Below are 13,402 nucleotides of genomic sequence, written 5' to 3'. Positions count from 1 at the left end.
AAATCCAAATCATACAAAACATATACCGTATATTTACATACTTAAGTGGTCTTATTACAATACTCAAGTCGATGTGAGTATGCAAACTCACTTATTAAAGTATATGTACAAATTTCTACAAAATATTACACACTACAATACACGTGGTACTTGTGTATTGTAGCCTTGCTTCCTCTTGGTGGTCTCTATTCGATCTTTACTCCCGATACATTTCCAGGCTTCCATCCGGTCGAACGTGTCGTCCTCCTGACAACACCTGGAACATAAGGTCTCCCCGTGGGCTGGTAGTCGGAATCAGATGATGATCCTAGGGAGAAATCAGTGTTCATGAACTGATCATTCAGTGCATCGTAATCCACCCATCGGGTGTACTCCCCTGTGCCTACACCATACGTATTTCCTACATTCGTATCCGACTCAACCTGTGTCGGATACCCCCCAACTTCTTCCACATTCCACGGATAACTCTGTTGCTGGGTCGTGGCATCTTCATTCATTTCCCCGTCATAATACGCTGAGGTACTATGAGTTCCAGTATCAGACCCCCAACAGCAACCCGTGGAGTTCTCTATAGGAGTCACGGAACGCTGATTGTTTCCGGATTCCTCTCCGCCCTCATATCCCCCATAGGAACTTCCCAGATAGTTCCCAGGTGTAACAGGTGTAGCTTCACGCTCAAGAGGATCTATACTAATGTAGTCACCAGCTGAGTAAACTGGTGTGTGCACCTCATTCTCCATAGGTTCCTTCCCCTTTGTCTCCTCCTTGGGTTCAGTAAACTCCTCAAGCATTGTATCAATTGCTCCCGCCAAATGACGGTTCAACTGAAAGAACAATGATAATAAGTTGCGGCTATTGTCCATGTATTTTGCTGCTTCGCTGGTTTGCGTTTGGCATATTTGAAATGGTTCAGCATGGGATCATCGTCCTCCTCCATATGAGGAATGTGTGTGAATTCGGAACCCATAAGCTCTTTCGTCTTATGCTCCCGAATATCGGTTATGGCTCTCATAACGGCTATATGGTAGGCTGTGTTCATAGTTACGGCTTCCCCTGTCGGCATTACTACGCTCATTCCCAAAGATTCGGGAAGTCGTAGCCCTACCCTACACTTGGCCAATACAGTACCATCATAGTACATGTATTTCTTTACTTGAATCTGGGAATCACACCCAAATTCCAGTAACATGGCACGAAGAATATATGCGAGTCCTCCTTCATATTCACTCAGTGTGGAATCCATCACTTTCACGTTTCGTCCTGGACGTGAACTTGCCATTGTAGGCTGTAGAAATAGAAAGAATATAAGATTAGTAATAATGCATCATAATAGAGATAATAAAGAATTATCGCACTAAAAGATATGATTGTTGTATTCACAATTGAATATACACCTTATTTTTAGAGAATTCTTTACTAATCCTATTTGACTCCTAACGTTTGGTCCCATTTACTAGGTTCCAACCTAAGGTCAAAGCTTTTGCTCTGATACCAACTGTGGTGACCCTACATACCACTGCATGTTGTAGTATGCCAGTCGTTGATATAACATTCACGAAGTACCATTCCGCAAATATTACATCCCTCAGAGTAGTACAACAGAACATAGCAGGGTCCATAACTCATTCACTTATTATTACAAGCATCAAACATATATTGTCTTGGAGCTCCTCTTGGGTCCTAAGAGGGATACTCCTGGGTTCGAGGCAAACCCACCTTAACTTACAATATAGAAGTTTCACTAGGTTATACATTTATTACCACGAGCAGCTAAATACTAGGTGTTCCCACTGCTCGGCTACAACTACTACTTGGTGCTTCTAGGCTTGATCTCCACCGGAAGCCTCCCCGGTTCCGTAGACTATGAGATAGTCTACGCCTTCAACACCTCCTGAGAGGTCTGGTTCTTCATAGCCGATGATCTCGGCTCCTTCAGGGTTGTCGTAGTCCTCCTCCAGACGATTCAGACAATCTAAGCAAGGGATTTAAGAGTGGGATGATTACGAGCGTACTCAACAAGTTCATTATAGGAAAGAGGTGTTTAATGCACTAGCTACAGTATTAGACCAGAAAGTCTAATACCGATGCAGGTTTTGATAAACATTTCTTCAAGAGATTGCTTTTATTTCAAAGAGCTATGTCCGTCAGCCTTCACCGGTTTACTAGAACTTCATGGAGCTCCTTTCCGGCCGCGTTCGCAGTTCCTTATCCCGGAACAGGGAGTGACAGGTCACGGTTCTTTACACTCTGCAGAGGTGTGTTGCTTTACCCATAAGAGATCTTAACCTTGGTGCCAACCGGGCAGCTTTCCCGTCCACACTTCCTTCGGTGTGAGGCCCGGTATAAGGTCTAGCCAATCATGTTCCTCCGCTACCTCGAACACCCACCCGTTGTTGCATGCCCCAACCCTGGGTCCACGCCGGTCCCATTATTCCTGTAGATTTCAAGGTGGACCCCGACCACGACATCAGTGCTGGGCTCTACCATACACTCCTACGCCGGTAGCTGCAACCCATCATAGACCGCAATACCGTGGGGACTTAGGACTCCCCAGCCTCACCGCTTGCTCCTTTGGGCGACAAGTGTACTACGGACTATGCCGTGGGGACTTAGGACTCCCCAGCCTCACCGCTTGCCCCCTTGGATTACAAGTGTACTACGGTAAAGCGCATCCGTTGATGAACGAGAGGTGGAAGAACTTTTGACTACTCCGTCCCACTCCGGATCTTATGGTTAACACGGGTATTACGGCACAAGAATCACTGGTGACATTTGTTGTTTAATCCTAGATGGATATAAACCCGTGCAATGGAACCTCCACCATATCAACACAATCCATGGTTCCATTGCCCACCACATAGTCATATTCATAGTTATGAAAGTAGTGGTTTTGATTTTTATGCAATAGTGATAACCATAATACTTTGCAAGTAATTTGATAGAAGTACTCAAATAACATGATCAAGTGATGAACTTGCCTAAACACTGCAAAGTTCTGCAGTTGGATGGTGTGGACTCTGGTTCTGAAAAATAGCATCATTGTCCGATAAGGGCAATGGTTAAAGAAGCAATTATGTATGATTCCAGTTTTAGGATTTGTTCCCCCCTTCCGATGTCGTTGTAATTTCATGTGAGAGGTTAAATACTAAGAACATCTTGGAGATACTTGATTTAGGGTAAATACAACCTTAAAATATTGTCAAGGTGTTTTTAAAGTCCAAATGCATTAATGGACTTATTTTCATTTTAGAAAATAATATGTGTGATTTAAATTCTTATTTAAATCATCAAAGTAGGATTTATCCTTAATTGTCTTCAAAAATTCTGTTTGGTATTTTATTCAAATAAAGAATTTTATGCTGATCCATTTTCATATTTTTATTGTATTTTTTTGAGCTTCTAAGCATTTCTTATTAAATTTCAAAGTTTCAGCATATATATGAATTATGAAATACCTAAAATACCCTTGGGCCCCACCTGTCAGGTGGCCCAAAGGGTTGAGTCAAACCCGAGCCGCCCCAACCGGCTCGGTCGGACTCAGACGCGCTCCCCTCTCCTCGCACGCGAAACCCTAATCTCTCTCTCTCGCTCTGGCGACCAGAGTCGCCTCCGCCGTCGCCGATTTATCTCCGCTGCCCGGGCCGTCGCCGGCGGCGAGGTGCTTGCGGATCCGGGTCGCCGTTCGACGGCGAACCGGATGGTCCGCGCCGATCCGTCGCGGGCGTCGCCGTTCGCTCGCCATCGTCGCTCCGGTGCGCCGGGCCGTTGGCGTCCGCCGCCGCCGCGCGTTGGAGAGGCCGTGGCCCTTCATCCGGGCGCCTCCCCTGCGCGTGGTGCAGCGCTAGGTGCGGTGGTGGTCGCCAGGCTTGGCTTGGCCAGGCCTGGTGCCGCCGTGCTCCGGCGCGCGCCGCCTTGGCCGCCATGACCGCGTCGGCCACCTCCTCCCTGGTGAGTTCTTCTCCTTCCCTTCTTCTTCTTCTTCCTCACCTCTTCTTCGTCTAGCTTGACCATGGCCTGCTTGTCCTCGTAGAGGTTCTGGCCGTGCTAGTTGTTGTGCTGTTTGTGTTGCTGCTGTGCTACTTGTGCTGTGGGCTGTGCTGCTTGTGCTACTGCCATGAATTCTTGCTACGGTGCTGTTCTATTCTGCCCATTAGCTATGCTTAATTCTTGCTATCTTGGTTGTGCACGTTTCTGTGCATGTTCCAGAGCCACATGCTTGTTTAATCTTGCATTTTTGGCTCGAATTCATCCCTGTGCCTCCGTTCTAGTTACTGTTCTTGCTAGACACTCATGTGTATTCAATTTGGCTGCCCTGGCTTGATTACCATGTGTATTCCTTGCAATTTGCAAGTTCCAGGGTAATGGTATGCTGTCTCTTGTGCTCAATTTCATGTGTATGCTTGATTGAGCATTACTGCTGGTTTATCTGTATGATTCAGTGATGAGCACCAAGTGCTTTACTTATTTATCTTGATCCAGTGGTTCATCCAGCCTTGGATGTGCTTCTGGATACAATCATTTGGTTAGCCATTTGGTTATCTGTGAAACACTTGTTGATTATCTGTGGCCAATTCAATATCTGGTCCATGCTCTGTTGCTTAGTGATGCTCTAGCATGCCCTAGCATGCTATGGCAAGCTCTGATGAGCATGTGATCATCAGCAGCTGGTCAGTGGGGTGCTTAACTGTTGCCTGTGCCTTGCTGTTACTTACTCTATGTATGTGTGTGGCACAGATCAGTGCTGGTGCTTGCTCAAGCATCAGCTGATGCTTGCAGTGATCCTCTGGATCATTAGCATGTGTCTGTTTCATGATTTACTTGTTAATATCAATTATCTGTGTTGCTTTAATTGATTGAGTGGATAATTGATGTGAGCTGTGATACGGTAATGATCATCACATTTGATTGTCTTAGGCTATATGGATGCCCACAGGTGGTTGGGAACCCTAGCCCTTCTTTGAACCCAATCGGGGTGATGATAATTGTATTTGGCTTGTTGGTTTGGCTGTTCTAGGGTTTGAGGTGACCCTAGCGGTAGTCATATGCTGCCCTAGGGTAGCTCCCCTATTTGGTGGCTTTCTGTGATGGATAGATGCTCACTGGCTAGTCACTTAGTGAATTTCCAGTAGCCTTGATGTTGATAAACAGGATAGGCACATGTTGCCTGTCAATCTGATGGTTTAGCTAGGCTAATGGGTGCTTTGTGAATCTAAATGACTACACGGAGTAAATCCATGCTGAATTTCTCTGGTTTTGACACTGTGTTGTCACAACAAGTGTTCCCTGGTTTATTTTCCTTTTAGCCTTGGTTGTACTTGCTGGCACCAATTGGTTTAGTAACCAAATGATGATACACCCAGGGTTTTCCTACCCTTCTGTGCTCCTGTGATGCAAGCATGCTTAAGTATGAGCAAGATATGATCTTGCTCAGGCTCTTGTGTGGTATACCTCACTCCAGCTCCTAGAATGTGCTGTTGGTGTAGAGGTTTGCCTCTGTGTTGATCTTATGGTTGCTTTGCTTGCCCTGCTCCTCCTGGTAACTTGATGAACTTGATTTAATTCAGTGGTGTGCTGGAATAGATTGAACAGTGAGGTTGTTCTATCTGTTCTAGCTGTTCTTGGTGTTCTTGGTGTTCTTGGTGTTCTTGGTGACTTACCAGTTCAGTTCTGCCGATGGATGGTTCAAGTGACTAGGGTTTGGCTGGGAAAAGCTTTTATATGCTGCTGGCTTGCTCTTGTTGGTCGACAGCACCACCTGCGGCTTGTGGTGACTCACCCTGGTGTGTGTGTGTGTTACACATGCACACAGCCTTGTGTTTGTGTGCAGGGACACAACCTGATGCTCCAATGATCATGGAGATCATCAAGTACAAGGCTAAATGAAGACTAGCTTGTAGTGTTAGGATATAACATAAATTTGTACTTTTCCTTTCTTTTCATTTTCCATTTTGTCCAATACTTGTAATATGTTGTAATATTCATTTGTTCCAATTTTGAATATTGTAAGTGACAATGTATCTTGTGTGATTATTAATAAAGCTCAAGTTTCCTTAATGAGCTTTACTTTATTGTTGTGTGATTTATAGTTCTTGATTAAGGCTAATTGATTATTAAATTATCTTAAGTTTGAATAATGTGATATTCATTTGATGTTTGAATTTGAAATTCAAATTCAAACTTGGATTGAATTCAATCATACAACTTAATTTGGAATTCAATCATGCAACTTAAGTTTGTGATGCAAACTCTCCCCTCTCTTCTCAAAACCCTAGTTTAGTTGAATAAGGAACAGGTTTGTCGCACTCTCGAAACCCTAACCCTGTAAGGTGTCGAGAGAGAAACTTGTCCCCCTTCGATGCAGTTTTTGTTTAAAAGCGCGAAATTTCCCCAGAATTTGCAATGCAATGCACATCCCTTTCTAAAATCTACCCCTCGATCGTCTCTAAACCTGGGATATTACAGTGATGATGTTAGAGATGATGGAGATATTGATGGAAAGAGTGCACCTACGCTAAGGATGTGTTCTTGGTTTATGATGGCTTTGATTTCACCACGGCAGATGCCTCGGAGGAGCATGATCTGACCTCTCCCGCAAAAGGAGAAGACTTTCGCCACCGCCTCTGTAAATCTCGGAAAAATTATGACGTAACATTTTCTGTGATACGGATCTCCCCATAAAAAGACAAAGGTTAGGCGACACTTGAGGGCCAAATGGGCCCTATGGCACGGCAGGGGTATCATGCCGCGCCTTGGGGCGTATCTTGGGCCTCAGGGTTCTACCCTTTGACTCCTTGTGCTGGTGGTCTTCTCTCTGGTGAAAACTTCCGTGGTATTTTTCCTCGATTTAATTTAGTCCATGAAGATCCCTGAAAAATAAAATACGAAACAAGAGGTTTTTTTTTGTCTCGTGAATTAAATACCAAAACAAGGGACTTTGTAACAGAGTTCCTTAAATCATCGAAATAAGTGAAAATAATGCAATATCAATGCAAATCGAGGATATATGTGCACAATTGTGGCCTCTCTGCCTATCTGGCTCTGATTATATAGTAGGTCTCCAGGACCAGTTCGAGTAATATTGCACAACTCCTTACTTGGAGGGCTGGGAATCCTCCTAGGGGGGGGGTCCTAATCTTAACTGGAACTTCTTGGTGTTTTCCTTCTGCAGAACACTAGATAGAACAACCCAAGGTTGTGGCCGTGTTAGGTCAAAGAAAAAATGAAGGTCATGGCCGCCATGGAAATTTCAAGGGTTTTATTCTCTTTGGGCATGAGCACCGCATGTTGCTGTGGTTGTGATAACACTAGTTCTCTCTCTTATTTGGACACGACCAGAGCCCTGCAGTGGATCTGAATCGAGACTTGGCGAGACTTGATTGCTTAAATAAAGGATGGCAATGTAGTGTGAAGGTGTTATCCATATACGGCCAGTGTGACATTTTTTTTGGTCATTTTGTATACATGTGCTCATACCTATTAAAAGATGTCAATGTGTCAATCTTTTTTTCTAAACTAGAAACTTTCAAATGTTTCAACTCTCAAACTGTGAGTGAGATTTACGTCTTCTAATTGTCGGCTATATGTTGAAGAGAACTTTGAAACTCGACCTAGTAACGTATTTTGATGACATTGTTTAGGCTCGAAAGGTTCTGAAAGAAGATTAGAGAAGTTTGCATGATACTGCTATCGTAATTACCACGTCGTAACTTGTTATAAAAGAAGTTGGCAATTTACGTGACACCTTGTTAACAAACGAGCCTTAAAAAGTTGACCAAAACATATCACTTAGTATGGAAGCATTAGTCGATATGAGGCCAATGGTGAAGGAGGATTGTGAATCAGAAAGATGATTTAGTCCGCAAAATTATTTTAGTGTCAAAAAATGAGCTTCGAAGTTCCAATTGGATGATAGATCACTCTGTCTTTAATTGTGGGCACCTAGCTAGATATTATTCATTTCAGGATTATAATTATAATCTACATGAAAATTAAGCTAGGCTTAGTCAAGTGAGCAGCTGGATTACCATTCATACTGGTTTGAGAGTTTGAAATAAGTTACAACTGGGATTATCCAGTTCTCCATGGATTGCAACCGAGCTTTTCCCATCTTGAGTCATGGTTTTTTTTGCACAAAGTTCAAACCGCGGTTGCAAATGAGAAGATAAAATTTACACAATACAAAATAAATCTCTGATTTGAACTATTGTCGAAACTGAGGAAAAACTTCAGGCAATGCAAAATAATTGTCTCAAAAAGTTTATCAACAATAGTGGCTGATGTTATATGGCTGATAATTAAGCACTAGAGAGCTAGTCGTTCCCTATTCATTTTCTCCCATGTGCACCTAGCCTAGGCTTGTCTAGTTTTCATTCAAATACGCCCTGCTTCTTTTTTAGGAGAATATATATCTTTTCCTATCTGTTATTATTGCGGGCAGGCACGTTGTATTTCATCTTGTGATGGACTTGACCCTAAACCCTGAAACCAAAACCGAGATAGTTGCCGTTCTAGGCCACACGAGACACGACCCACCTGTTTACTGATGCGTTGTCTGTGGATGTCTTATACTACTTTATTAGGTAGTTCATACCTTACTTTATCGATCAAGTAAGGCCGATATATCATTAACTGTTTCTGACATGTGACGATTTGGGGAGCTTGCTTGCGTACACATTATACACTATATAAAGTTCAATCAATTCAACGCCCTTCTTAGCAACTTGCACACTGTAGATGAGGTAATTTCGGTTCCTTTTCTCCAAACGCTGAGCGGCACGTGGCCAGGTTGTTTTGTTTTGCCGTTTTTGTACTTTTTTTTTAGATCAGAGGAGTTACCGGCTACCGGCTACATTGTGCTTATATTGAGAGACTCCCGGTAAGTTGGAGAGGTTATGAGGAGTTGACGCGATTCTTCTAGAGGCCACGTGATAGGCAGAAGGAATCCAGAAAAAAAGAGATCAAAAGCAAAGCCCAGTACGTGGCGAGATGAGGTAGAGATCAACGTGTCATCGTGTGGCTTTTTGGGCGGTCAAAGCGGTGCACCACTAAACAAAACAATCTATAAAACAATCTATGCTCTCTTCCTGTACCAATCCAACTTCTCTTCCTTCCCATTCCCCCATTGCTCAACCGGAAAAAAAATTCTCATCACTGATGCAGGGGCCGCCGCCCTCCTCACCCTTCATGGCCGTTGTGTGCGCAGCGACGCATCCGTCCGCCGATCCGACCTCCTTTGTGGCTTCGCCGGGCCAGACGTTTCTGCCACGGACACGGCCCGATGCGCCGCGAGGCCGTACCGGGAGGAGCAGCGCCGGGTACGTCGCCTCGCGTCGGAGGGACCCCATCAGCCAAACCGATGGGCATCGCCGGGAGAGGCCGGGAAGCGCCGCCGCCGTCCCTTAGCGGAGAGTCCTCTCCTCTGCACGTTCCAAGGACCACCGTGTGCCTCGCGGCATGTTAGGTATACGCCTGCATCTGCCCTTCATGTCCGATGTGTGGCTTCTTCTTTTTCCAATTTTTCTCTTATGCCAAATACTAGATGTGATCTGCTCTAACACGGCGGACGGCAGGCACACGAGGGTCACTCCAGGACGACGAGCACGTTTTGCACGGTCTACGGCGGGAACGTGGCCCATCCTTTCACAACATCCATCATCCCCTCGATCTGCCCATCTCCTCCTTCTATTTGTCTTTTCTGTTCAGTCCATACAGTATGTAGTAGCATGTGCAGAGTTTGCACCTAAAGATCTTTCTCTTGAGTAACATATATACTGAGTAGTAAAACTAATCAGTAGAGTAGACGTGAATAGTTAGAGCATTACCAATGAAAAATCCAAACTGCTCTCTCCTGTGTAATATTGTCCAACCTAACTGAAATCCACTCTAGACTCTATGCATGTGTGCTTTTGACTTTTCATCATTTCAATGCAGCATGTAAGGAGGCTAATAACTGCACGGTTAATCTGAGTTCATCATGAACTTTGTGTGTGACATGGTAAAGAGAATCATTCTTTTTTAATCTGCTTGAGATTGTCAGGAACAGCAAGTGTTCATTTTTGTACTAATTGTTTTCATATATTTGGTTAATCTCTTCATGGAACATATTTCTTACAAACCATAATATTGTTACCTTCAATTGGTGGAGAAAAACATGTAGATCCAAAACGTGAACTAATTTAGATGTAATGGTATAAATCCAATTAACATAGGTAGAATTGAAATGGCATTTAAATTAATATCACTGTTCTTTTTATGTAGAACCAAATAAATCTGCTTTTGCCGACAGTTTATGTACGGAATTAATCTGCAAGAATTAAGTTTAGGCAACTGATGCATAGCTTTCTAAGGCTATGAACTACCGCCACATTGGATGGCCATCCATGAAGAACTAAGGTAATGAGGGGTATAGTCTACTATTATGTACTAAATCAATTATGGTCCATGTGTGAAGTTGAAATTTTAAATGAACTTCTATTATGTCAGACTAATTAAGTGGTGAGAGTGAAGGAGTGGAATGCAAGGAATATGCCAGGATATTGCTTTCAGCTGATGCCTACAAGTTTGTCCAGAAAATCAAGTTTGTGGGTTTACATTGGCAGTTCTTTTTTCTGGGTAGATAAATTGTTCAGGGAACTTGCAACTTCGAATGCTTTATTGCTGTGCAGGCATTACATATAGTTGTAAGCTCATAATTATGTCATGGAAATATAACTTTTCTAGGCAAACAAAATTTCTCACCATTCACATTAACTTCCTATGTTAGCCCTCTTGAACTTATAGGGATATTTGGTGTCTGCAGGAGTGCAACAAAATTCAAGCACACTGCATTGCTCTGCTGCAATGTTTAAGTCTTTTGTGTCAAATAGACCCAGAAAAACATTGCTACTTTTCGTTTTCATGGCACACAGGCCATCGATTTGTTGTGCAACTTAGCTGAATGTTCTGATGTTGCAAATTATGAATTCAGCGACCGAGAGGCTTCCAGTGTGATAGGCTTCTCTAACCTTTCTCTTGCCTGGAGCAGTGCTCATGTTCATGTACATTCATGGAATACTATTTTCGATTTATGTTCATTTCATTTTGGAGAAGGATTATCCCTTGAAGGTTTCCTCCTTAATTTGTTGTTCTATTTTTGTAGCATGAAACTGTGGTAATGAGTTCTGATGCTTTAAGGGATGCTCATGTAGGTACTTCTTACTATATTTTAGAGGACCACATTGTGCTGTGCTCATTTTAGGATTTATATGTCCACTTTAATGTTACATCGCATCAAGAAAAATGGATGCAAATTTGTAGATTCTATCTTAGTCCACTGGATTAACTTCCATGATTTAGGGATGGTTGTTATTAGGGGAATTGATCAAGAATAATTAGTAAATTCACTGTACTTATTATTTTGAAACTATGGGATTTTGGACACCATTTATTTCTTGCCAAAGATTGATGCTCTACTTTTTTGTAGGAGTTAATGCTGAAATCATGCTACCATAAAGTGGTTGTTGCCTCACTTCCCCCTTTCTTTTTGGATGTTTATTTACCAACTTTAGGCCACAAATCCACTATCATATATATATATGTTAATTATGTTGTAGTGCACTATGATGTCTGTCTAACTGGTGGTGCACTCACTAGGTTGTATGTACAGCATGGTGCCATGACAATTGTAAGTCCAAACTTTTTGCTTAGTATTATGATGGCCCCTCTCAATGCTTATCTGATACTTTTTCAGTAACTCCATGGGGGTTGAGAAGACAACATAAGAGAGCATAACAAACTCCAAACACTCACTGCTGCGAAACAAGGTTGCCAAATCCAAGCACTTTCTTTTTGGGGTAAGTAGAGATACCTTCCTGCGACAAGCAAAGAATCCATGCAATAGTTGACTGGGAACATATTACATCATATATGCACATTGATCGGAAAGGTTCTTCTGTGTGGTCCATGGGATAAATATGGTGGAATTCATATCCTTCCAATATCATGCTCTTATAGCTGGACACCTTGCTTTGTTTTTGAGACAAGGATTTCTGACAGTTTTACGTAACGCATTCTTTGAATTATAGATGTGTAGTGATAGGTGCATTCTGCGGAGCAACAAGACGACCTTTGTTGTATTTTGCTCACATCTGTTGAGTATTACAGTAGGCAAACATCTAGGAGATCATTGTATACTTCTGTTTCTTCGATCTTTGTTGTAATTTGTATGCATCTTTGTATATATCTACAATTTCGGTGAACTATTTGATGGGTGTTGACTTAGTATTATCAATTTCTCATTTCTATTCTTTATTCAAGAACCTTCTCAACTAATTAACCTCTCAATACAACCATCTCTATTACCCTGACAACCATTTCGATACAAGTATTAGGGCAACGCCCCTTAGAGAGACCCAATCTGACCCAATCGTTTATACTTATCCTATGGATCACTCTACAGGCGCGGCGTGCCGCCGCGCCATAGCATCCTTGTGACAATCAAAGAGAGACGTTCACATAGGTTTAACAGAGACGAAACATTAGATGATTCCGAACATGTTTCCACAAGCACACACATGCAGGCACAACGATGTTGCTAGAGCCCCACCTAAGTGGAGCCACACATGCCTCGCTTATTCCCACACAATGCCTTACACGGCATTCGTTCGATCGGTAGCAAAGCTGCGTTATCAAGGCAGCGTGTAATCTGTCAAAACAAAAAAAGAGAAAACCAGACTGAGCGTTATTACGAAATCGAGAACAATATCCAAGCTGAAGCAAGAAGCTCGACAATATTAGGAATTAGCAGATTATTTGTACCTCCGCACTTGTAGCCGACGGGGCGGTCGGCAATGTTGCAGCGCTTGGGGATGGTGATTGCGACCTCAGGGTTGATCCCGGCCATCTTGGCGGTGCCGGACAACATGACGGCGCATAGGCAGCTGGGGCTCTTGCCGATGGTATGCACGGCCGAGCAGCAGCTTCCCGTCGGTGCGGACTCCGGGTCGTCTGCCGCCGAGATGCATGGCGCCATTCGCAGGGCCATCCGGTCGGCGGAGGACTTTCCGCACTCGCCGGCAGCCTCAGCGCCCCCTTCCAGTGCGACACCGGCGAGCAGGACGGCCAAGGCAAGAAAGATGAGCGGCCTCATTGTCATCTCCCTGACTTTCTTAGCTCGGATAAACACCTGCCTGTGGTTCTTTCACTAGTGCAGATCACTCGCTAGCTGCTGCTGCTGCCTACTCTGACATGGGTAGTGCCTCTTATATAGGCATATAGCACTGTTATTGTGGCAAGCAGCTCCTCATGGAGGAAGCACTTCGGACTCTCTGATCTTAGTGTGGCAGTGCAAATGGTTTCTCCACTTTGGATAGTGAAGGATATGTTGATTAGCCAGTGGGCTTCTGCCTAGGACAGCACCTAAGCC

General features: G+C 43.5%; 1 protein-coding gene and 1 long non-coding RNA gene across 2 annotated transcripts; one reads left to right on the top strand and one right to left on the bottom strand.

Annotated features, from left to right (window-relative positions):
- The first annotated feature begins 9,125 nt into the window (after positions 1 to 9,125).
- LOC124649519 lies at positions 9,126 to 10,946 on the top strand. The gene is made up of 3 exons (XR_006986671.1): positions 9,126 to 9,460; positions 9,570 to 10,392; positions 10,483 to 10,946. It is a non-coding gene; the product is annotated as an uncharacterized LOC124649519 (long non-coding RNA).
- A 1,522-nt stretch (positions 10,947 to 12,468) lies between these two features.
- Positions 12,469 to 13,199, bottom strand: LOC124649517 (non-specific lipid-transfer protein 4-like). The gene is made up of 2 exons (XM_047189130.1): positions 12,796 to 13,199; positions 12,469 to 12,682 (listed from the first exon to the last, which is right to left on the bottom strand). The coding sequence occupies exons 1-2, from the start codon at positions 13,130 to 13,132 to the stop codon at positions 12,666 to 12,668; spliced, it is 354 nt and encodes a 117-aa protein (XP_047045086.1). The 5' UTR covers positions 13,133 to 13,199; the 3' UTR covers positions 12,469 to 12,665.
- Between the last annotated feature and the right edge of the window lie 203 nt (positions 13,200 to 13,402).

The sequence above is a fragment of the Lolium rigidum genome, chromosome 4 (assembly GCF_022539505.1).
Source record: "Lolium rigidum isolate FL_2022 chromosome 4, APGP_CSIRO_Lrig_0.1, whole genome shotgun sequence".
In the NCBI taxonomy this organism is placed as follows: Eukaryota; Viridiplantae; Streptophyta; class Magnoliopsida; order Poales; family Poaceae; genus Lolium; species Lolium rigidum.
Note: the sequence above shows the minus strand (reverse complement) of the source record. Positions and strands in the feature narration are given on the sequence as shown.

Bases quoted from the DNA above. Each gene is read 5' to 3' on its own strand.
- LOC124649517 (XM_047189130.1), bottom strand. From the start codon at position 13,132: ATGACAATGAGGCCGCTCATCTTTCTTGCCTTGGCCGTCCTGCTCGCC.